The sequence below is a fragment of the Rousettus aegyptiacus genome, unplaced genomic scaffold (genome assembly GCF_014176215.1).
Source record: "Rousettus aegyptiacus isolate mRouAeg1 unplaced genomic scaffold, mRouAeg1.p scaffold_m13_p_3, whole genome shotgun sequence".
Taxonomy (NCBI): Eukaryota; Metazoa; Chordata; class Mammalia; order Chiroptera; family Pteropodidae; genus Rousettus; species Rousettus aegyptiacus.
The window spans coordinates 10,707,723-10,730,704 of NW_023416306.1; the positions used below are offsets into that span (position 1 = coordinate 10,707,723).

Here is a 22,982-nt window from a genome sequence, read left to right on the forward strand (position 1 = left end):
GCTCTCTGTCATTATGTCTGATGGGCAGCTGTTAGTTTCCATCTTGCTTGACCACTCGGCCATAGCCATATTCACACTGCTCACCACTCCCTTCGACTCGACACACTTTCCCTCTTGCCTTTCCTGGCTTGTTTTCTCTCTCTCTCTCTCTCTCTCTCTCTCTCTCTCTCTCTCTCTCTCTCTCTCTCTCTCTCTCTCTCCCCTGTCTCCCTTTCCCCTCCCCCCTCCCCCTCCCTCCCTCCCTCCCTCTCCCTCTGGTCCCTCAAGGTCTGCTCCGCGGGTTCGCCCTCCTCCCCCTTGCCCGCTGTTCCTATGTTCCGGGTACAGCCCAGCGCCGTCTGCCTCTGCCCGAGTCTTCGGCCTTGTCTCACAGTACTTTTCTCTGGCCCTCTGTGCTCCCGCCACCCCGGCCCTCCCTCCTTCAGGCTTTTCGGTGGCCATGGCCAGCCCAGCCGAGTGGCTTTCGTGCTCTTGTTCTCTCTGCCAGAACGCTCTTCTTCCCTCATCTTCTACCTGTTCTTTCTGCCAATCTCAACTCAAGTAGCCCTTTCTCAGGAATAAGGCGACCGTTGAATTTTTTGCCCAAACTGGGATACATTTGAAAAGAGGCGCTATTAATAGCAACACAGGACAACGGGCATAAGCCGGAGCTGTCCCGAGCTAATGATGGTGTGGTCGCCTGACTTCCTGGGTGCGATCGGGTTTCCTGTGCTGTCATAGTAGCCTGGACCTCATCCCATGGCGCTTTGCATGGGCCGTGTAGATACCTTGGTGTGACCCCTCCAGCTCTTCCTTCCGGATGGACCGTCCGCTGCATGAAGGTACACGTGTTCCCATGTGTCTTCGGCACCTGAGACACAATAATAAGTTCCACATTATAGGTTTTTAACACAGAATGAGTAAACAGATTCACAACGAACTCAGATTTGTATAGGTCTGCGGAGGGCACAAAGCGTCTTCATTTCCATTATCTTATTGAGTTCCTTTTGTTACTTCGCCAGGTTTTCTCATCTCAGCCTCCTGAGGACACAGAGGTTTGGGCTGCCTCAGATCTCGTAGTCAGTAGGTGACTGAGACAAGTCTAAAGCTTTTGACCCCCAAGTCAGTGCTTTTTTTTTTTTTTTTTCACCAAAAGAGTTCGTAGAAGAGAAAAAGGAAAGTTGACTTCCAGATTTAGAACCCGGGTAACTGGGAGGATGGTGCTGACCTTGAGAAAAGTGGGGGTGTCTGGGGACCATGTGTTCATTTTCAATTGCCCCATGAAAACCCAGGACGCATTCCAGGCTACAGGAACTCTGAGTAGAGCCTCAAATGGCCCCTTATCCTCCGGGGGCGTAAGCAGACAGTTTTTGCTATTGTCTTATTGGGGTTAAATATGCGTAACATAAGATTTACCATCTTCACCATCTCCAAGTGGACGGATCAGTGGCAGGCAGTACATTTACACTGTCGTGCAGACCTCACCGCCATCCAACTCCAGAATGTTTTTCATCTTCCCAAACTGACACTCTGTACCCCGTTAAGCAAATAACCGCCCAGTTTTCCTCACCCCAGCCCCTGGAAACCATTGTGCTTTCTATCCCTATGAATCCGCCTACTCTAGCTACCTCATCGAAGTGGACCTATACAGTATCTGCCTTTTGTCTGGTTTATTTCACGTCACGTAATATATTCAGAGTTCATGTATGTTGTAGGAAGTATCAAAATTTCATTCCTTCTTAACGCTGCGTGATATAAAGCGTACGTATGTACCACATTTTGCTTATCTGTTGATGGACAGTCGATGACACCTGGACCGTTTCCCCATCTTTTGGTGATTGTGAATAATGCTGCTGTGAATGCTTCTGTGCCAAAAACTGTTCGAGTCCCTGATTTCAACTCTTTTGGGTATACACCCAGAGGTGGAATTGCTGGATCATGCAGAAATTGTTGTCCACAGTGGCTTTTATCATTCTCAATGCACAAGCATTCCAATTTCTCCACGTCTTCATCAGCACTTATTTTTACGATTAATTTTTGTAATAGCCACCCTAATGCGTGTGGAGTAGTATCTCATTGTGGTTTCGATTTTCATTTCCCTAATGATTAGTAATGTTGAGAACCTTTTCATGTGCTTGTTTGCCATTCATATATGTTTTTTGGAGAAATGGCTATTCAAGTCCTTTGCCTGTTATTTAAATTGGGTTGCTTTTTGCCGTTGAGTTGTAGACGTTTTTAAATATATTCTGAATATTTTCTTATCAGATGTATAATTTTCAAAAAATATTTTCTCCCATTCCATGGGTGGCCCTTTCATCCTTTTGCATCAAAGGATGCAAAAAAGTTTCAATTTTGACAAAATTCAATATACTTATTGTTTCTTTTGTTTCCTGTACTTTTGTGTCGTATCTAAGAAGTCACTGCCAAATCCGGTGTTATGAAGCTTATTCTCTATATGTTCTCCTAAGAGTTTTATAGTTTTAGCTCTTATAATTAGGTCTTTGACACCCATTTTGAGTGAATTTTTGTGTATTGTCTAAGGGTCCAACTTCATTCTTTTTACATGTGGATATCCAGTTTTTCCAACACCAATTGTCGAAAAGCCTGTCCATTGAATAGTCTTGTCATCCTTGTCAAAAATTATTTGACGATATATGCAAACATTTGTTTATGGGTATTCCATCCTATTCCATTGGTCTATATGTCTGTCTTTAGGCCAGTACTATACTGTTTTTTAAAACTTTATTATTATTATTTTTTTTATTGAGGGCTGTTTGAGGTTCATAGCAAAATCGAGCAGAGGGAACAGAGGTTTCTCATATACTCACTGTGCAAATCCCACACCAGAGTGGCATATTTCTTACAATTGATGAATCTATACTGAATATCGTCATCACCAAAAGTCCATAGTTTGTATTAGGGTTCACTCTTAGTGTTGTACATTCTGTGGGTTTGGACAAATGTATGACATGTATCCACCATCATAGTACCCTACAGAGTAGTTTCACTGCCCTAAACTTCCTCTGCGCTCTACCCATCATCCCTCCCTTCCCCCTAACTCCTAGTAACTACTGATCTTTTTACTGTCTCCATAGTTTTACCTTTTCCAGAATGTCACATAGTTGGAATCATACAGTGTGTAGTCTTTTCAGACGGGCTTCTTTCCCTTAGAAGTATATATTTAGGGCCTCACCCCAACCCCTGCCCATGTGTTCTTATGGGTTGATAGCTGATTTTGTTTTTTTTAATGCTGATTAATATTCCATTGTCAGGATGTCCCGCAGTTTATTTATCCATTCACCTACCGAAGGCTATCTTGGTTGCTTCCAAGTTTGGGCAATGATGAATAGAGAGAGCTGTTATAAACATTTGTGTACGGGTTTTTTGTGGAATAAGTTTCCAACCCATTTGGTTTTTATACCAATCATTTATATTAACAATTGATATCTTAGCAATATTAAGTCCTCTAATCCATGGACATGGAACTATTTTTTACTTATGTGTGTATCTTTAATTTCTTTCAGCAACATTTTGTACTTTTCAGTGTACAAGCATTTTGCCTCTTTGGTTACGTTAATTCCTAAGCATTTTATTTTATTTTTTTTGGATGCTATTGCAAGTAGCATTGTTTTATTAATTTCCTTTTTGGATTGTTCATGGTTTATACATAGAAAAACAATTGATTTTTGTGTATTGATTTTATATCCTTCAACATTGCTAAATTTGTTTATTATTTCTAATAGTTTTTTTTTGTGTATATCATCGTTAAGTTTTTTTTTTTTAAAACAAAAGATCATATCATATTAAAACAGACGTATTTTACTTCGTCCTTTCCAATTTAGATACCCTTTATTTCTTTTTCTTGCCTGTTGTTCTGGCTAGAACGTCCAGTACTATGTTGGAGAGAGGCGGAGAAAATGGCCATCTTGGTCTCATCCTTGATCTTAGAGGAAAACCTTTCAGTCTTTCACCATTGAATATGAGGTTAGCTGTTTAAGCTATGTTTAAAAGATCTTAAAAGGAGGTGGGGTCACGAAGTCCTGTGACCTATTTGAAATTGTGTTTCTCTGTTTTCTTAGCACCTAGCACAGGGCCTGGAACATAGTAATCATTGAATGAATGGATAAAAAAATGAAAAGCAGTTTTTTCCAAATGGAATGAGCTAAAGCCACTTGTGAATGAAGGGTTGATTTAGGTTTCATGAGAGTGGCAAAGATTGAAGGGTGACCGTAAGGTGGAGTCATCAGTTGTCCACTGACATGGGACAGGTGCCGGTCTCACACTTAGAGCAGCAGAGTCACTTGGATCTTGGCAAACTTTGCTTGGATAGTCTGCTTTTCAGAGCTATCTCCCTGGTTAGTTTTCCTTTATCTATATCAGCACTTAACAGCTCGAAGAAAATAACATATGTCATATCTCTTTGTATTTATGACTACTGAATTAATGATTTCAGTCCACTGGATGCAAAGAAAATGAGTGAAATGCTATAAATTATAGATGTAAGTGTTAACGCTAATAGAGTGTGTAACATGTGCCTCACTCTGACACAGCTTTGAAATAATGTGAATGATTTAAAGTGCCCGAGTCTGTTTGCCTTCGTTTTTATTTGGAATAGTTAGAAGCACTGACTCACCACCGTTTCATTAGTAATGCATTGGAACATAGCCTTCTCAACTTGGAGTAGATAAAAATTCTCATTAACTATAATCTGAGAGTGGGAAAATCAAATGTTTTTATTTTATGTGTTGGCATTTCTCTTCATCTGGACTTCAAACAATTAAGGTTCTAAATATGAACTAACATGTCTTCAGTTATTTCCTTTAACAAGGGTCATCTGAGTTACAGGTTAAAAAAATATGTTCTGCCAATGCAGAATTTGATCAAATTTGATTGATTTGGTATCCTAAGCTTTGCAGAAAGAGCAGGCCCTTCTGTCTCTGTGAGGGGAACCCTAGAGCTTGTGCAAAAATGGGGTGTATCCTCAGAACACAAGGCTATCTCACAGGAGCCATGGACCAGAGGACAGCTAGGCTCAAGAGGGTCTGGACCTAAGCCCTAGAAGCCCGAGGAACTGAGGTCACTCAGTCTGTGTCTGCAGGGCCACAGGGTCTCCTCTTTATCTTTTCCTCTGCACCTGCTCCTTTCTTCAGTCTCAGCAGATGGGCTGCCTTTGCTTCTCTGTGCTCGGCTCTAGCTTTTTATCACTTCCAGTTCAAAGGCCAGCAGGGGCTGCCTGATCTCTGGTTTCCATAGGGAGAATCTGGTTCTCTCATCTTGAGTCAGATGACCGCTCCTGGTTTGTCCATGTTCTTATTTAAAAAGGCTTTATTGAATGCCAGGAACTGTTTTAGGCCCTGGGGATGTATCCTGCCCCTGTGGACCGTGTGTGTGTGTGTGTGTGTGTGTGTGTGTGTGTGAGAGAGAGAGAGAGAGAGAGAGAGAGAGAGAGAGAGAGAGAGAGAGAGAGAGAGAGAGAGACTGTGAATTCTTTTGGCCTGGGTTGAGAGTTGCAATTTTCAGAAAGAGGGAAGTATGACTGGGGAATTAGATGGACCTGGATTGAAATCCTGATTCCTCCCCTTCCAAACTCTCTGTGACCTGGTTTAGATTACTATTAGATTAGATGACCATTCTCAGCCCCAATCTTCTCGTCAGTAAAATGGGAATAAGCGTTTCTAGGTAGTTATGAGGGCTAAAATGAAAGAATCAGAACTCCACCAGCCCGTCGCCCAGCTGTGGCCCCGAGCAAGTCCTTTAACCTGTCTGAATCTGTTTCTTCACCTATAGAATGGGAAAAAGCATCCACTACCTCATGCGCTCATGTGGTTACGGTGAGGACTGAGTCATGGGGTGTATGCCAGGGCACCCGGAATTTGTGCATAATAGACACTCAGTGGGGTCACTGTTCCTCTTGTTCTTGTTATTAGTCACATTCTTTCTCTTTCCTCTAGTTCCCTTTTGGCCGACGCTTGCCTTGTGACATCTACTGGCACGGGGTTTCATTTCACGACAATGACATATTCTCCGGTCAAGTGAACAAGTTTCCAGGTATTTGCTGTGATTGCTGGCATTTAAAAATGTTTCCAGGGATGTGTCTCAGGGTACGCTCTTCTGTGAAAACATGACAGTGCCTTAAGACTAAGCTCGAGGACTCTTAATTGGGCCTTGCTGCCTACGCTCTGCCCTGGCGCCCGTGACCAGGGAGGGGCATTAACATGGAGGAGTCAGGACCTAACTGCCAGGGGTTTAGAGACCGGGCCCCAAAACAAGAGAGACGGGCTCTCCCGGCCTGCGTCCACGGGTGAGAGAATGTGATTTCCACTTTCTGGGGTATAGATATAATGTGAGAGTGTCGTTAGGGGACTCTATTCTCAAAATGAGAAAAATAAAAGACTATTTTACTTAAATAATCTGCAGGAAATGGAAGCACTAAAATTCTAGGACTGTCTCACAGAAACGGGGCGAGCGGCTTTCCTTTGCTCAACGTGTCACCTTAGGAGGGACCATTTTTAAAACCAGTCTCCATGTTGGGAACTACAGGCTGCGGGCAGCTTTGGCTTTTACCTGACGGCATTCTCCCAGGGACACTTACCTGCAAGGGGAGCTCGGGGCCGGAGATGCGACGGAGCTCGCACCTTAAGACACCCCCTTTCGCTCCCCTCCCAGCCGCCCCGCGTACCCCTTCGTTTTATTTTAATCTCTACCACCCTCTTCTGCCGTCATTGCTATTCATTATCTTTAATGGTCAAGGGAAGAGGGGGTTACGGTGAGCAGGATGCTTAGAGGGAGGGGAAAATTGGCTCAGCTGCGTCTGACCGTAGCCAAAGGGTCTTCCACTAACTTTGAGAAATTTTAACTTATTGCTCAAACTACATGATAATACAATAACGAATAACTTTTTTTAAAAAAAGAACAGCGCCCGGAACGCTATCTCTTATTTAACAAAACAGCAATGTCAATATTTCTACATTTCCTCTCAAACCTTAACCACATTTGTGTGTCATTTGTATGTAGTTCCAGTGAGAGTATAGTTGCCTGAATATAAGGTGTTATCTCTTAGTGTTATATTATTTATGCTTATTTTTTAAAAGAAGAATTGATTTCCTCTTTTTCTTGGACATTCTATGCCAAATCTTTAAGAAAACACGTCTCAGAAAACACAACATCCACACGTTATACATTGGCTAGCTGTGCCACGTCCACTAGGGGATTTTCAACTAAGCAGACCGCCACAGGCCACACTTGGCTCAGATTCACTGAGAAGGATATAGGGCAGGGAACACAGCTTGCCAGCTGGTCAGTGTCAGGCTTTTTTCCCCAGTGGCATCTTTGCAAGGGTCCCAGGGGTTGGTCTCTGCCCCCTCAAGTGGAAGTTCAGGTGCCAGGAGACGGCACCCACATCGATGGGTGGATGTGAGCTTGTCTTGGCTACACACCCTATAGGAGCCAATATCTCACATGGCTACTTCATAGAGTAGCTTCCAGGGTCCCCGCCAGGATCATGTAAGTGACAAACATCACTACGTTCAGGAAAGCCTGGGGGTGTGGCTTCCCACCTGGTATTTCTGCAATTTGCCCATCAGGAGTCCTTTTAACCATATGCCTTGTCATCTAGTAACACAGCTAACTTTCCACCTTTACTGGTTTCCAGGGGAACAGAGCTAGAAAATTAACCCGAACTCAAATTTGTCCTGAGAGAGGAGAGAAGATTTTGTTAGAGAACAAGATCTATTCTGGCAGCCGGGGTTCTTGCACATTGTCTAATGGAATAGTTATTATTTTCTGTCTTGCTGCTCAGAAAAGGTGACTTTTTGAAGCCACTCAAGGACTTCTGCGGTATCGGGAGAACAGAATTTGAAGGAGAGCAACTCTTTAAATGAGGACAGAGTTCCTAAGACATAAATCATCAAACGAGGCTTTGTTTACATTTTCCCATTTACTCACACGCCTCATCTAATGGCTGAGAGAAGGAAAGTAGTGGGTGCTAGAGCTTTACATTGGGAACACAAATTAGAAATGTAGAGAAAAACACCCCCAAAGGGCTAGTTTCGTTCACGGTGATGTAGGAATATTCATTTCAAAGACGCAGATCTGTCCCATCCACGTGCCAGAGATTAGCACAGACCATTTCCCACTTTACTAACAGCTCTGGTGACGAGGCGGCCTCTCGAACCGCTGGGCGGAGGAAGGGGAGCGGTCCGCCACGGCCCCTGCCCTGTGGGACGCAGCGGCCCTTCGCGGTGGGCTGACCACAGAGCGCTCCGTCCTTTGGCTCCAGCTGGTGCCCGAGCTTCTCTTCTGCCTCTTCTACATCCCATTATTTAAAGAAATGCATTTCATATGCATTGCACGTTACTTAGAATAAGTTCCAGTGAATGTGTCAGGAAAGTCTAAAATTCCCACGCTGAATAAATTGAAAACGTTTGGATACCCATATGGAAGGAATTTATTTTGTTTATGTCAGCATATTAGATCTTAACTACTTTTCCGAGGGGAATTTCCTTCAAGATACGTTGTTATATCTTAACTGATGAATTAAGACTTTCTATAAAAATCATCTGATTTAGATGTGTCTCTGCTTTAAGAACGTCCAGAACTGTCAATTCTCAGTTTACAGACAACTTTTGGTGCATTTCAGGGTCTGAGATGTTGGCGGCACATGGCGGGTGGCGCCTGAGAGTCCACCATGAGGAAGGGACTTTCTTGTAGAGAGAGAGAGAGGGCTCCAGTGTAGAATCTATGGGGGCAGCCATCTGTCAAGTGCTGGTCTGGGCTGGGGATACAAAGATAAGGAGAAAGGCATGTAGAGAGGGAAGTCAGATACAAACTTAGTGCTATGCCGTAGGAAGCTTGGGATGCCGTGGGAGTTTGGAGCCAGGGCCTAACCCAGATCGTGTGAGAGATCCTGGAGAAGAGGATCGACATGTGAGCTGAGCCCCCAGGGATGAATGGGCCTGACCCTCATGCAAAACTAGGGTGCAGAGTTGGTGCAAAGACATAGAATGCTGAGAACACACCGCTCACTCGGTGGAGGGCAGGTGGCCCATCATGGTTAGAAAGGGAAGGGTGTGATGGGCGATGGAGAGGCGATGGACAGGGACAAAAGGTCGTGCGTGGGAAGCCGCAGAGGAATTTTTAAGTCAGAGAGTGACACAGACCCACTTGGATTTTAGAAGGACCAGCTAGCGGGGTGCATTGGAGGTGGGCGGAAAGGCCGAGAGAGGGAAGAGAGAGCTAAGAGGCCTCTGCAGCATCCGGGCACAGGGTGGGCTCACTGGTGGTGATAGGGGAATAGAGAGAAGAGGAGGGATCCGAAAGCATTTGTCGTTTGATGGTTGTAATGTGTCTTTGCCGAGAACTGCAGTTACAAATGGTATTTGGATTGAACAATGCTCCCAACGTAACTGAGCTTTTATTTTATTTTTTTAATTGGACAAGCCCAGGACCAAACTGTTACCCTCTTGGGTATCTCCACGTGGGTGAGACCCACCAGGCCTTGGGACTCTGGTGCAGCAGACAGAAGAACTCACGCTCAGGTGTGCCAGGGGGCAAGTTCTTGGTGTGAGAAGCTCTGACCTGAGTTAGGGTTTTTCCCAATTGCTAGAGGAACTCCTACCACAGGGACGTCAGGGGATAGACCTTGTTGAGAAACCCAGGTAGGCATCAGCCTCAAAAGAACCTGTTGTTAGGCACTGAAGTCACGGGCAGGAGGACCCCAGCCCTCGCAGGGCGGGCTCGAGGGGTGCAGCGGAGAGAACAAGGCCAAGGCATTGCTACGGCAGCCGCTCAGGCACCAGCAGCAAAGGACAGAGTACCAAAATTTAGGGACAAAACAATGGAGGCTCAGAAGAAGTTAAAATCCTCCCTATTTAAGTGAAGAACTAAGTTGGGATCAAAGATTGCCTAATATTGGGAGTTAATGGTTAGACATAGAGCCCTCATTTCAGGTCAGAATGGGTGGCAGAGCCTAGCGCAGGGGTCACAGGTAGGGTCAGGTCTGCAGCTCCTTAGAAAAGGGCGGCAGAGCCTGGAACCCGCAGAGCCTGGCAACGACCTCCCTTTTCACATATTTACTCTGGGACCGTGTGCTCTGGTTCAGCGAGAAGCCCAGCTACTCTGTGAGCATCTTACTGATGTGTCTGAGGCACCGCCAGAGGCAGAGATGCCAGCAGCTTCCATGTGGGGTCAAGCGAGGGGTGGGAGACACTCTCTCTGGCAGCATCGGGTGGAATCACAGACCAGATATAACGTAGGAACTAAAGAATTGGTGTTAAGTAGATTGAGGGAGGTCTACACTGGTGCCTTCTGGAGACGGCATTCAGGCAGAGTTAGGGGTGAGCTGTCTACAGCCGGCAGGCTGGACTGTCTGGGAAAAGTAGCCATTGGCTTGTAGGGGTGCTTCTGAACCTGGCTGGTTTTAGCAGAGAACTACCTGGGGACAGATGCAAAGGTGAACTTGGAAACAGATCCCTGAGCTGGCGCGGGGACTACCGAGTCACAACACGAAAGGAGCCATTGCTGAATGTTTACTCAGTTTGCTGGACCCTGATTTTCACAGAACTTTTCAGGAGCATTCAGATCGCGCTCCTGTACTCACGACCCTCTCCCTGCGTCCGAGGGTCCTTCTGACTTGCCAAGGGGCTTTCTGAACCTTCCCCTGTCACAACACCACTAAAACCCAGCAAATACCACAGCTGTTTGGTAGGGGGCATCATCTCTTTGATGTGAGGTGCTGTGTTGCAGTTAGTTATGAAGGTTTTTAGTTTCATACTGTCACTAAAACGTTAGTCAAATACACATGAAGAGGTTCTGAAAAGCTATTTGTGTATGTGGTATTCAGCTCCAGTGTTTATAACTCAAAATTTCTAATCTCATAGGGGAATAAAAAGGAATAGCCATAATTTTCCAAGCTCATACTTATTTTTTGGGAAGCTCAGAACAGTATCTTCAATTTTTTTTTCTTTTTTTAATATCGAAGAGTCCATGTTAGAGCACAGTTTATAAGTGCTTTTTAGGCTCCTTTATTTCTTACTTAGTCCTTCTCTATATCCTTCTAAACAAGGGCTGAGAACCTGGACATTGACATCTTGAAGCTGCAATCTTTATACTTTTTAATATGCCGAGGGAAGTAAGAAGTAGGTATCGAAACCTTTATTCTCAGATGTTTATCCTTTGCTTCCTGTACATGGGGGTTTAGAGAAAGGTCATTCATTCTGATCATGCCCATTTAGAACATGTGATAATTCGGACATGTCAAGCTGACGTGGAACTTTGTATTTTCTATTAAAAATAACTTTGCTAAGCAAATTTCTAGTGTGAGCAATAAAACTCTGTAGCCTCTTTCAGGGTGGAGATCATTTTTAGTCTCCATTTTTAGTGGTGATATTTGCCTTAAGAAATAAGCATGTTAAAATGTAAAATAATTTTTACCTATGTGCTTAAAATTTGCTAAGCTATATACTCAGTTTCTTCTCTTGTCAGAGTTACTAAAGATATGACAAGAAAAAAGTCCACCATTCTTTTAAAATGTTTTATAAGTGAGACATTTCAATCCCCTCTGGACAAATTTATGAAATCTGATCAATTTCAGTGTCAGTACTTAGAACTGAAGAACTCCTACAGATTCCATTGTTTTTTCTCTTAAACTATGAATTATGCTGACATCCTTTCCACTTCCTGTCTTTCTTTCAACAAGATAGATTTTTTTGCTGAAAGGTGTATATTTTTCTCTCTCGTACCTTTTTTAAAAATTAATTCTCATGAAAGATTAAAACAAAGCAACTTAATTAAGCTTCTCGTGGTGTAAGCAGAGTCCGCTAGATAATCTTCTGTAGGATAAATGGAAGGGACTCCAAAAGTACCTACGGTGGCCCCAAATTAAAGAGGATAATACATTTTAAGTGGAAGATATAAATGCTTCTCTCTATTTATTATCTAGGGGGCTGACAAAGAATGGAATAATAAGCTAAGTAGAAATGCATTTCTTCGAATTGATGCTTCATTTTTATAAGGAAACAAAATTCACCTATTGCTTCAAGTTTTTCATTAATTTGGTAGGTCTTTACAAACCACAAGTCATCGCTGTGGGGAACAACTCATACTTTTTTTTTTATCTTGTCTGCAAAAGTGAATATGTTGGATGGGTGGTTTTAAAAGTCCCAGATAATGGCTGTTTTATAGCTAGTGGCCCACTGTTGTTAAAACCTCACAGCTTCTCTTCTCCCCAGGCATGACGGAGATGGTGCGTAAAATTACTCTGAGCAGAGCGGTGAGAATCATGCAGAATCTCTTTCCTGAGGAGTACAACTTCTACCCTCGCTCATGGATTCTGCCTGACGAGTTCCAGCTCTTTGTTGCTCAGGTAGATGCACTCCGTCCCCATGACCCTTGAATTACATCACGGCTGCAACTGCGTCCTGAGTCCTGTGCTGGGAGCTGGGACAAGGGGCCCCCAGAAAGCTGAGTCTGGCCAAGGGAGTGTTTAACAGTACACAGTAGGTATTGACAATGATCATGGCAGCTTGCAGAGTTGAACAGGTAGAGTGACAGGTAGGTAATCTAAAGAGGTACCTCTTGACACTAGGAGACAGGCCCGAGGCTGATATTGGGAGCTGGATCATGGGGTTGGCATTTGGAGAGACAGGGGGACAGAGCTGGAGCAGGTGGCTGAGCGCACAAGAGGGCTGGGACTATTTGTTCAATCTTAGAAGGGTGGTCTCCCCAGCATCCAGTGGTGTGAAATGTGGGATCGGGCTACGCTTCAAAGCCAGGGACCAGGTCTGACAAACTGGGGCGGGGAAACCTTTTGTGCCCCGCTTTAAATTTGTACCAGAATCAACTTTTAAATTACCCTTTCTCTATCGAAGCAGTGTGTTTGAGCATAAAATACTTCAGAGCCTTCACCACTAATTGTGAAACAGAACTAGTAGGGAAGCTGAATTCAGAATTGCCATTTCGGTTAGTATTTTAATGATGTCATTTAGGACCAACTCAAAGCCTTTGTCAGAAGTTTCCATGGTCCATCTCATACCTCTGAGGGGAACTATACTACAAATGCCTGTCTGATTGTGATAAGGCTACATCCATTTGTTGGTCCTACTGTGTTCCAGGCACTGTGCTAGAAGCCTAACATTATTTCTTTTGATCCTCACAGCAGTCCTCGAAGTGAAACTAGTTGTATTATCCTCATTTTATGGATGAGGAAACTGAGGCTTTGAGAAATTAAATGACTTGCTTGAGAAGTAGGATTTAGACTTAAAGCTAATTTCAAGGCCTATGCTTTTTATAGTCTGTCTTATTGCCTGCATGTTGTTTTGGTTTTAATATTAAATTATAAAACTTATAATATAATTATGTTTTATAAAGCACAAAATAAGCTTGAAGTGGTAATTTTTAAAAGGAATCCCTCAATGGGATGGTGGTCTATATACATTTCTTAAAACGTAGGTCTATATACATTTCTTAAAAATGCATCAAATCATTAACTTAAAATGAGTGCGTTTTATCATATGCAAATTACGCTTCAATAAAGTGAATTTTAAAAAAATACACTAATCCATCAGCTGCTCCCCACACTGGCCCCACCCCACCACCCCCATGCCAACTTCCCATTTCTGGGGCTCTGCTCATGCTATCGTCCGTATGTGGAATACCTTTCCTTCTTATTTCTACAACTCTATGTCTAACAATTCTGCAATTTAAATGAGGTATAACTGTGCCTTCAAATTCAGATAAGTGAGAAAAGTGGTTCCATCATCCTCAAAACCTACTCTGTGCCTCCTTGCAGTCAGTCAACCCACTCGACCCCCAGCCAGGGACCTCTGGATCTGCATTTTCATTATAGATAACTCTTGCCTCTTCAAGAAATTCATATAAATGGAATAGTATAGTATGTACCTTTTTGAGCCATTTTTTTTTCTCCAGAATTACATTTTTGAAATTCATCCATGTTTGTTGTGTGTATCCATAGTTAGTGTTTTTATGGTGAAACGCGTTCCATTGCGGGAATACGCCACAATTTGTTTATCTGTTCGTCAGTTGATGGGCGTTTGGGTTGTTTCCACTTTGGAGACATTATAATTAAAGCTGCCATGGCTAGTCACGCCCAAGTCATCTTGTTGATATGTTTTCATTTCTCTTGGGTAGTATACCCAGGAGTGGAATTTCTTGATCGTGTGGTAGGTGTATGTTTAACTTCATAAGGAATAGCCGAACTGTTTTCCAAAGGGTTATGACACTTCACACTCCCATTGCGTGGACATTCTTTGTTCCACATCATTGCCAACACTTGGTATTGCTATCGGACATTCTGAGAGATGTGTAGTTGTATCTCTTTATGGTTTTAATTTACACTTCCCCAATGACTAGATGTTGAGCATCTTTTCATATGTTTTTTGCCCATTTGAATATCTTTTTTTGTTAAGTGTATATTCAAAATCTTTGTTCATTTTTATTAGCATTTTAAATTGTAGGTTCTTTATATACTCCATGTGTGAGTCTTTTGTGTATATACTGTGATGTATTTAAATATGTATTATGAATATTTTCTCCTACTTGGCTTTTCAAAGTCTTAACCTTGAATTTTTCATTTTAACTGTCTTTTGAAGAGTGAAAGTTATTAATTTTGATGAAGTTTGATTTATCAATATTTTGTTTTATAGTTTATGCTTTTTGTGTGATATCCAAGACATTTTTGGATAAATGGTTATGAAGATTTTATACTTTTTTTTTCCTAGAAGTTTTATAATTCTAGCTTTTAAGCTAAAAGCTATGTCTATGATCCATTTCAAGTTAGTTTTTGTATATAAGATTGGGGTCAAAGTTTGATTTTTTTCATATGGCTATTCAATTGTTTCAGCATCTTTTGTTGAAACAATGGCCATTCCCCACCTCAATTACCTTGACATCTTTTTTGAAAACCAGTAGGCCGTATATGTTTCGGTCTGTTTCTGGACTCTGTCTTGTCCCATTCATCTGTATGTTTACTCTTCTGCTGATACGCCACATTACCGACAGCTTTATAGTCAGTCTTGACATTAAGTAGTGCAAGTCTTCCTGCTTTATCTTCAGATCGTTTTGGCTATTATAGGTCCTTTGCATTGCCATATCAATTTTGTAATCAGTTTGCCCATTTATAGAAAAAAGATTGCTAGGATTTTGGTATTGCGTCTGTAGATAATTTGTAATGCTGAGTTATTTAATCCATGACTCCATTTATTTATATCTTTTTAAATTTATTTCAGAAATATTTTATGGTTTTCAGAGTATAAGTCTTACATATATTTTATTAAATTTATCCCTATATATTTTCATTTTTATGCAATTATAAGTGATATTTTTTGAATTTCATTTTTTAATTGTTGCTAGTATATAGATATCCAATTGACTTTTTAATTTTGAACTTGTTTCATATGACCTTGCTTAATTCTCTTATTAGTTCTAGAATTTTTTTTGTAGATTTGTTAGGATTTTCAATGTATACAATTAAGTAATCTGAGAATAAGTATATTTTATTTATTCCTCCTAATCGATATGCCTTTTATTTGTTTTTCTTATTAAACTGCACTGGGCTAGGACCACCAATACAGTGTTAAGCAGAAGCGATTAGAGTGGACAACCTTGCTTTGTTTCCCATCTTAGGGAGCAAGCATACAGCCTTTCACTGTTATGTACGAGGTTAACTAGAAGTTGTTCACAGACGTCCTTCGTCAGGTTGAGCATGGTGTCTTCTATAATTTGAAGAAAGTTTTTCATCATGAATGGGTGCTTAATCTTGTTGAATCCCTTTTCTGCATCTGCTAAGATGACATGGTTTTTCTCTTTATTTTGGTAATATGATAGATCACACTGTTGATCAATTATATCTAAATGTTGAACTAACCTTGCATTCCTGATCCAAATCATACTTAGTTATGGTGTATTATGCTTTTTATATACCGCTAAGCTCTATTTGCTGATACTTTGTTGGGAATTTTTATATCTTCGTTTATGAGAGATATGGGCATGTGATGTCTTTGGTTTTTGTTATCGGACAAGCCTTATTAAATGAGTTGGCAAATGTTTTTCTTCTACTTATTTTTTTTTTGAAGATTTTGTGCAAAATTGGTATTTCTTAAGTGTTCGAAGGCATTTACTATGAAAGGTATTTAGGCGTGAAACTTTCTTTCTGGGAACATTTTAAGCTATGAATTTTAAAAAATAAATATAGATAATTTGTCTTTAAAGGAACTAGTCCATTTCATCTAAGTTGTTAAATCTGACATAAAGTTTTAAAAATAGTATTCCTTATTTTCTTTTGATACTTATGAGATATGTAGTGATCTCTCCTATTTTATCGCTGATATTGGTAATTTGTGTTTACTTTTTTTCATGTTCAGTCTAGCTAAAGATTTATCAATTTTGTTGATTTTTTTTCAAAGAACCAATTATGATTTTATTTTTTTCTCTATTGTTTGTCCACTTTCTACGTCATTGATTATGATTTTTATTATTTTTTTTCTTCTACTTTTGGGTTTATTCTTCTCTTCTTTCTCTAACTTTTGAAAAAGCAACCTAAGTTTGATGATTTTAAATATTAAAGCAATAAATTTCCCTCTAAGCGCTGGTTTAGATACGTCTCAGAAATTTTGTGTATTACATTTTCATTACTATTTGGTTCAAAATGTTATCTAATTTCCTTGGAGATTTCTTTAACCCATGGGTTATTGAGAAATGTGTTGTTTGATTTTTAAATAATTTTGGAATTTTCCAAGTATCTTTTGTTATTGATTTCAAATTTAATTTCGTTAACATGAGAGCATATGTATTCGGTCTTACCTAGATCCTTTTAAATTTATTGAAAGTTGCCTTATAGCCCATATATTATCTATCTTGGTGAATGTTTCTTGTGCATTTGAAAATACTATGTATTCTGTAATTGTTGGAATAGCATCCTATAAATCTCAGTTAGGTCCAGTTGACGCTTGGTATGGTTCACATGTTCCTTACTAATTTATCGCTTACTTGTTCTGTCAGCTATTTAGAGAGTATGTTGAAATTTCCAACTCTTACTGTGATTGTCTTTTAATTATGTCAGTTTTGCTTTATGTATTTTGAAGCTCTGTTAATAGTTTGACGATTTGACCCTTTTATAAGGTAACTTTCCTTGTCCTGAAGTCTTTTCTGTTTGATATTAATATAGCATGTCTAGCTTTCTTTGGCTTAGTATTTGCATGGTACATCTTTTTACCATTCTCTTACTGTTAAATCCATCTGCATTCTTAAAGAGTTCTTCTTGTTGACAGCTTGTAACTGGGTTATGATATTTTATCCTGTTTAACAACTCCTGCCTTTTCATTGGTGTGGTTAGCCCATCTGCACTTAATGTAATCATCAATACGACTGGTTTCAAGTATACTATCTTGCTATTTTTTTTTCTATTCACTATGTTTGGATTAATCGAGTATTTTTACTGTTTAATTTTATCTCCTCTTTAAGCTTATTTGCTATGCTTCTTTAAAAATGTTATTAGTTTTCGTCCTATCCTATTCTATCCTATCCTATTCTAGAGTCTAGAATTTACAATGCATCTTTAACTTAAGACATTTACCTTTAAATAGTACTTTAAGTAAAATATAAGCACCTCACAATAGTATACTTGTATTCCTGCTCTCATCCTTTGCACTATTGTCATATATTTTACTTCTACGTTATAAACCCCATAATACATTGTTATTTTTCTTGGAAAAGTCAATTATCTAAAAAAGAAACTGAAAAATGAATATATTTGTCTTCTATACTCACCCAAATATTTATATTTCCAGCATTCTTCATTCCTTTGTGTAGTCCTGGGATTCTATTTGGTCTTATTTTTCTTCAATTTAAAGAATTTTCTTTAACATATTTATTGTAATGCGGGTCTGCAGGTGACAGATTCTCTCAGCTTTTGTTTGTTTGGAAATGTTCTCATTTTGCCTTCAGTTTAAAAAATGTTTTGAAATAATTTTGGACTTACAAAAAAGTTGCAAATATAGTACAGAGAGTTCTCATATAACCTCCATCTAGCTTCCCCTATTATTAGCATCTTATACAAATACCGAAACTGGGTAATTAACATTGATATAATATTACTAAATAATCTAAACTCCTTATTACTAAATAATCTACATTCCTTAAATGCAAGCTACACTTGCGTTTTTCCTATTGTCCTACTAATGTCCTTTTTCTGGTACTGGATCCACTTCATGATCCTTCATTGCATTTAGTTGTCATTTTTCCTTGGTCTCCTCTGAGCTGTAAACTGTTCCTCAATCTATCTGTGTTCTATGACCTTGACTCTTTTGAAGAGTACTAACCAGTTATTTCTTTAAGAAAGTGTCCGTTAACTCAGTTTTGTCTGATTTTTCGGTTGCTTAGATTCGGATTACACATTTTCTGGTAAGAATACCACAAAAATGATGTTGTGACCTTCTCAGTGCAACAGGTCAGCAGGTACAGATGTTTTAATGCTGGTGACGTTAATTTTGATCACTTGGTTAAGGTAGTGTCTGCTAGGTTTCTCTCCTATAAAGTTACTGGTTTTTTTCTCCCTCTGTAATCACTAAGTATCTTGTGGGGAGATATTTTGAGACTGTGCAGTTAGCCTATTTGTTTCATACTTTTAAAAGAAAACAGCTTCAATTAAGGCATAATTGACATATAATAAACTGCAAATATTTAAAGTATTCCGTTTGACATGTTTTGATATATGTAAAAACCCACGAAATCATCACTGCAATCAAGATAATGAGCATATCCATCACCCCAAAATGTTTCCTCGCATCCCTTTGTAATTCTTCCTTTCTTCTTCTCCCTGACTTCTGCCTTCCATCTCCAGGCAACCATGGATCTGCTTGCTGTCAAGATGAGTTTGCACCTACTAGAATTTTATATAAATGGAATCATACAGCAGATACTCTTTTTTTGGCGGGGAGTGTCTGGCTTCTTTCACTCAACATAATTATTTTGAGATTTCATCATCTTGTAGTATTCACTAATGGTTCATTCCTTTTTATTACTGAGGACTATTCCATTGAATGTATAGACCACTGCTTGCTTATGTCATTAACTACTGCTGGACATTTAATTGATTCTAGATTTGAGCTATTACAAATAAAGATACTATGAACATCCATGTATAAGTCTTTGTGTGGACACGGTGTGTTTTCATTCCTCTTGAATAAATGCTCAGGAATGAAACATGTGGATTATATAGTAGATATACATTTAATTTTAAAGAAAGTATCCATTTTTTCCCAAAGTGGTCATACCATTTTGTATTCTTAACAGTGTAGCAGCATTTTAGTTCTACCGCATCCCTACCAACACTTGCTAATAGTCAGTCTTTTAAATTTTAAGCATTCTAATAGATGTATAGTGGTTTCTTATTGGTTTCGAATTCCTCCAATGATTAATGATGTTGATCATCTTTTCATGTGCTTATTTGTCATCCAAATATGTTCTTTGATGAAATATATATTTACATCTTTTGCCCATTTAAAAAAATTGACTTGCTTATTATCATTATTTAGTTTTGAGAGTTTTTTTTTTTTAACAGTATCTTCCGAAGAGCAAGTTTTTATTTCTGATGAAATCTAATTTACCAATTTGTCCTTTTATGAATCATGCTTCAGTGTCGCATATACAGAATCTTAACGAACCCAAACTCACAGACATACTCTCCTATTTACATCTTTGTCTAAAAGTGTTGTAATTTTAAGTTTAGTTCTCTAATTTTGAGTTAACTTTTGAATATTATGTAAGATATGGACTGAAGTTCTTTTTTTTTTTTTTGCATGTATATATCCAATAGTTTCAGAAACATTTGATGAGAAGACTAACCTTCCCTCCCTCCCCCAATTGCCTTTGTACTTATGTCAAAAATATTCACTGAAGTATGTGTGGGTGTATTTCTGAATTCTCTGTTCTATTCTATTGATATGTTTCTCTATGTTTATGTCAATACCTCACTGTCTTGGTTACTATAGCTTTATGATTGGTCTCGAAATCGTGTAGCATAAGTCTTCCAACTTCGTTCTTCTTTTTCAAAGTTGTCTCAGCAGTCTTTTGATCTGCCATATGAATTTTAGGATAAGCTTGTCAGTCTCTATAAAAAAAAAGTCTGCTGGGATTTTGTTTGGAAATACATTGAACCTATATATCTTATATATCACTTTGGGTAAAATTGACGTTTGAACAAAATTGAATCTTCTTACCCATGGATATGGTATATTTTTCTTTTTCATTTAGGTCTTCTTTAATTTCTTTGAGTAATTTTTTTTTGTTTTTGTTTTTAGCTTTTAATGTACAAGTCTTTCACATCTTTTGTCAAATATATCCCTAAGCATTTCAAATTTTTGATGCATTGGTAATGTTTTATTTTTAAATTCAGTTTCTAGTTATTTATTATGAGTATGTAGAAATACAATTGATTTTTGTGTGTTAATCTTGTATCCTGCAACCTTGCTAAACTCACCTAATAGTTCTAGTAGTTTGTTTTTTAGGTTCTATGGGATTTGATATGTAGATTATCATGTTCTCTGAGAATAGGATGGTTTCAGGTCTTGCTTTAAAGTCAATCCTTTATTTCTTTTTCTTGCCTTATAGTACTGGCTAGAATCCCTGTACAATGTTATGTAGGCAAAAGAAATGCTGAGGGTTGTATCAAGACATTAAGCGAGGAGTCTTGTGCAGAGAAGGACGGATGCGAAGAATATTTAGAAGGCAGAACGTATCGGACTTGGAGACAGATCGGGGAGGAGGATGAGGAGGAAGGCCGAACTGGCACTTCCAGGAATCTGGTGGGGATGCCATTTGCTAAGATTAGAAGCCCCAGAGGAGAAGGAGGTTTAGTGACAAAGATGCAAAGCTGAGCAAAGGCTTGTTGCTCAGCTGCCGGCTTTCTGAGGTTAGCTATTGAGAGAGACTCTTGTGGGTAAAATGGGGCGGTGGGGTTAGGCGATAGCTCTGTCTCTGCCTATTTCAGCTTTCTAAGCACTCATGTGTCAAAGCCCATTTGACTGATGCTGAGGGAACTTAAAACTGGATGGTTCTCTACTATAAAGAAAGACCTTTGTCTCGTAAATGACAATAATTTAGAATCTGCTGGTTTGGCGCCTGGCCCATGCGTAATGAGACTATGAAGACTCGCCCATAGTCGCTTGCTGGAAAGGCCTGGCATGATCGCTTATTCCTCCTGGGCCGTCGGACAGGTCCCCTCTCCCCTCGGCCCCATTTCTCCATCTGTTAAATGGGAAAATGATTAAAACCTCAGAGTGATTGTGGGCATCCGGTGAGTAGTTGCTTTATTAGCCGCAAAACTGATAAAAATGTGACATTCTTTTTTCTAACGTCTCCTTTGTTTTAATACAAAACAGTGCATTCACATTAAGAATTCAAATAATACAAAAATGTGCAAAGGAAAAAGTGAAAAAAAGCCTCTCCTCCTCAGAATAGACTAGACACTTTAGTGTATATTCTTGCAGATTTTCCTGTGTATAAACAAATACACACTGTAACACGCAGCTTTTTTTCTCGAAAAATGGCATTATACTATACATTCTCTTCTTTAGCTTGCCTTTTCCCCCACTGAATAAATTTTAGACATCTTTCCATGTCCATGCTATACAGTAGTCCATTGTACGAATGCATCGAAACTTTTAAAAATCATTCCTCTGTTGATGGACATTTAAGTAGCTCTCACATTTCTTGGTTTAATAAATAATGCTATCAGGCATACACACATGTAGGTATCTTTATACACCTGCGCCAGGATTTTCTTCAGATCGATACCTCAAAGAATATGTGCATTTACATCTTTGGCAGTCAAAGCCAAACCCAAGGCTTTATTAAAAATGACGCCTTTGAACAGCAGGGTAAGCTGTCTCATGAGTGCCGTGGCCGTGAGCTCTCAGGGCTGTGTGTGTGGAGGGGGCTTTGCCTTGCGATGCCTGGCGACGACAGGAGGAGGTGTGAGTCGCTGTAAAACATCTTACAACCTGACATTCTGCGGGTATTTTATCTCACACATTAAATCAGATTAAATTTACTTTGTTAAAGAAGTTGGGAGATCCAACATTCCCCCTGCCATAAGCGTTTGCAAAACTGGTACCCAAGTACGATCAGCAGGTGGCACTAGGAAGAAGCAAGTAGGATCTGCAGTGGAAATTTTCGTGAAGACTAGAGGAGGATGCAGGCTTTCTTTCCAATTTTAGCAGATGGCCAATAAAAAAATTCCTTGGAGTTTATTTTACATATGGTCTCCCATCTGGGTATTTGAGAAAAGTACAGTTTTGTTATCAAAACAGTATTTATTATGGTGAAGGAGTTTGTATTTCGTAGCAGAAGAATTTTTCAGTGAATAAAGCCAAAAACCTGTTCAATAACGTTTTGCAGTTTCTTGGAGGGAATGGGGGAGCACGGGTCCTTCTATTTTCCTTTCCAGTTACCACCCTAAGTTAGCTTCTATCGACTCAGCTCCTCACGGTTGGATGAAGTGCATTATTTGCAAGATCCCCAGAGAACAATGTTCTCCACCGGGTTTAAGAACTAGGAACACGTGGAGGTATAAGTGGGTCGGAGTCAAGGCAGAAGGAGAACCTGCCATGTGAGGCATATATTCCTCATCCTCACTCCAAACGCATATCAAACAAACTTCTGGTGAGTTACCGTCCGTTTGCGTCATTTTCCTTCACGTAGGCAAGCGAGCTTGTTTGGCTGACGCTGGCTCACCCAGCGGTTGACGCTCACCCAAAGGATGAAGTTTAAGCTCCTTCGCGTGCCTCGCAGAGCCCTGCGCACCTCTGCAGCCTCGGCGCTCACCATTGCCGACCTCCTCCTCTGGGATCCTTCCATCTTCAGATGTTGCAGACCCTCAGTGGCAGCCCCGGCGCCCCCGCACACGGCTCTCCTTTTGCCTGGAGCACCCCTCGCCACCCTTCGTGCCCCTGTCCCACCTCCACGGCTGCCTTTTCTCACCTGATCAACTT

General features: G+C 40.2%; 1 protein-coding gene across 6 annotated transcripts in view; it reads left to right on the forward strand.

Annotated features, from left to right (window-relative positions):
* Positions 1-22,982, forward strand: part of TTLL11 (tubulin tyrosine ligase like 11) — a 211,464-nt gene that overhangs the window by 38,328 nt on the left and 150,154 nt on the right. For 4 of the 6 annotated variants that reach the window (XR_004956197.1, XR_004956198.1, XM_016155919.2 and 1 more), the window contains exons 2-3: positions 5,931-6,027; positions 12,207-12,340. The exons of 1 other annotated variant lie outside the window; for it this stretch is intronic. Coding sequence is in view for 2 of the 5 variants with exons in the window: in XM_016155919.2 (XP_016011405.2) it covers positions 5,931-6,027; positions 12,207-12,340 (231 nt within the window). In the remaining 3 variants the exon portion in view is untranslated. The remainder of the gene's footprint in view (positions 1-5,930; positions 6,028-12,206; positions 12,341-22,982) is intronic. One more of the 6 variants, XM_036238399.1, reaches the window with a different exon arrangement.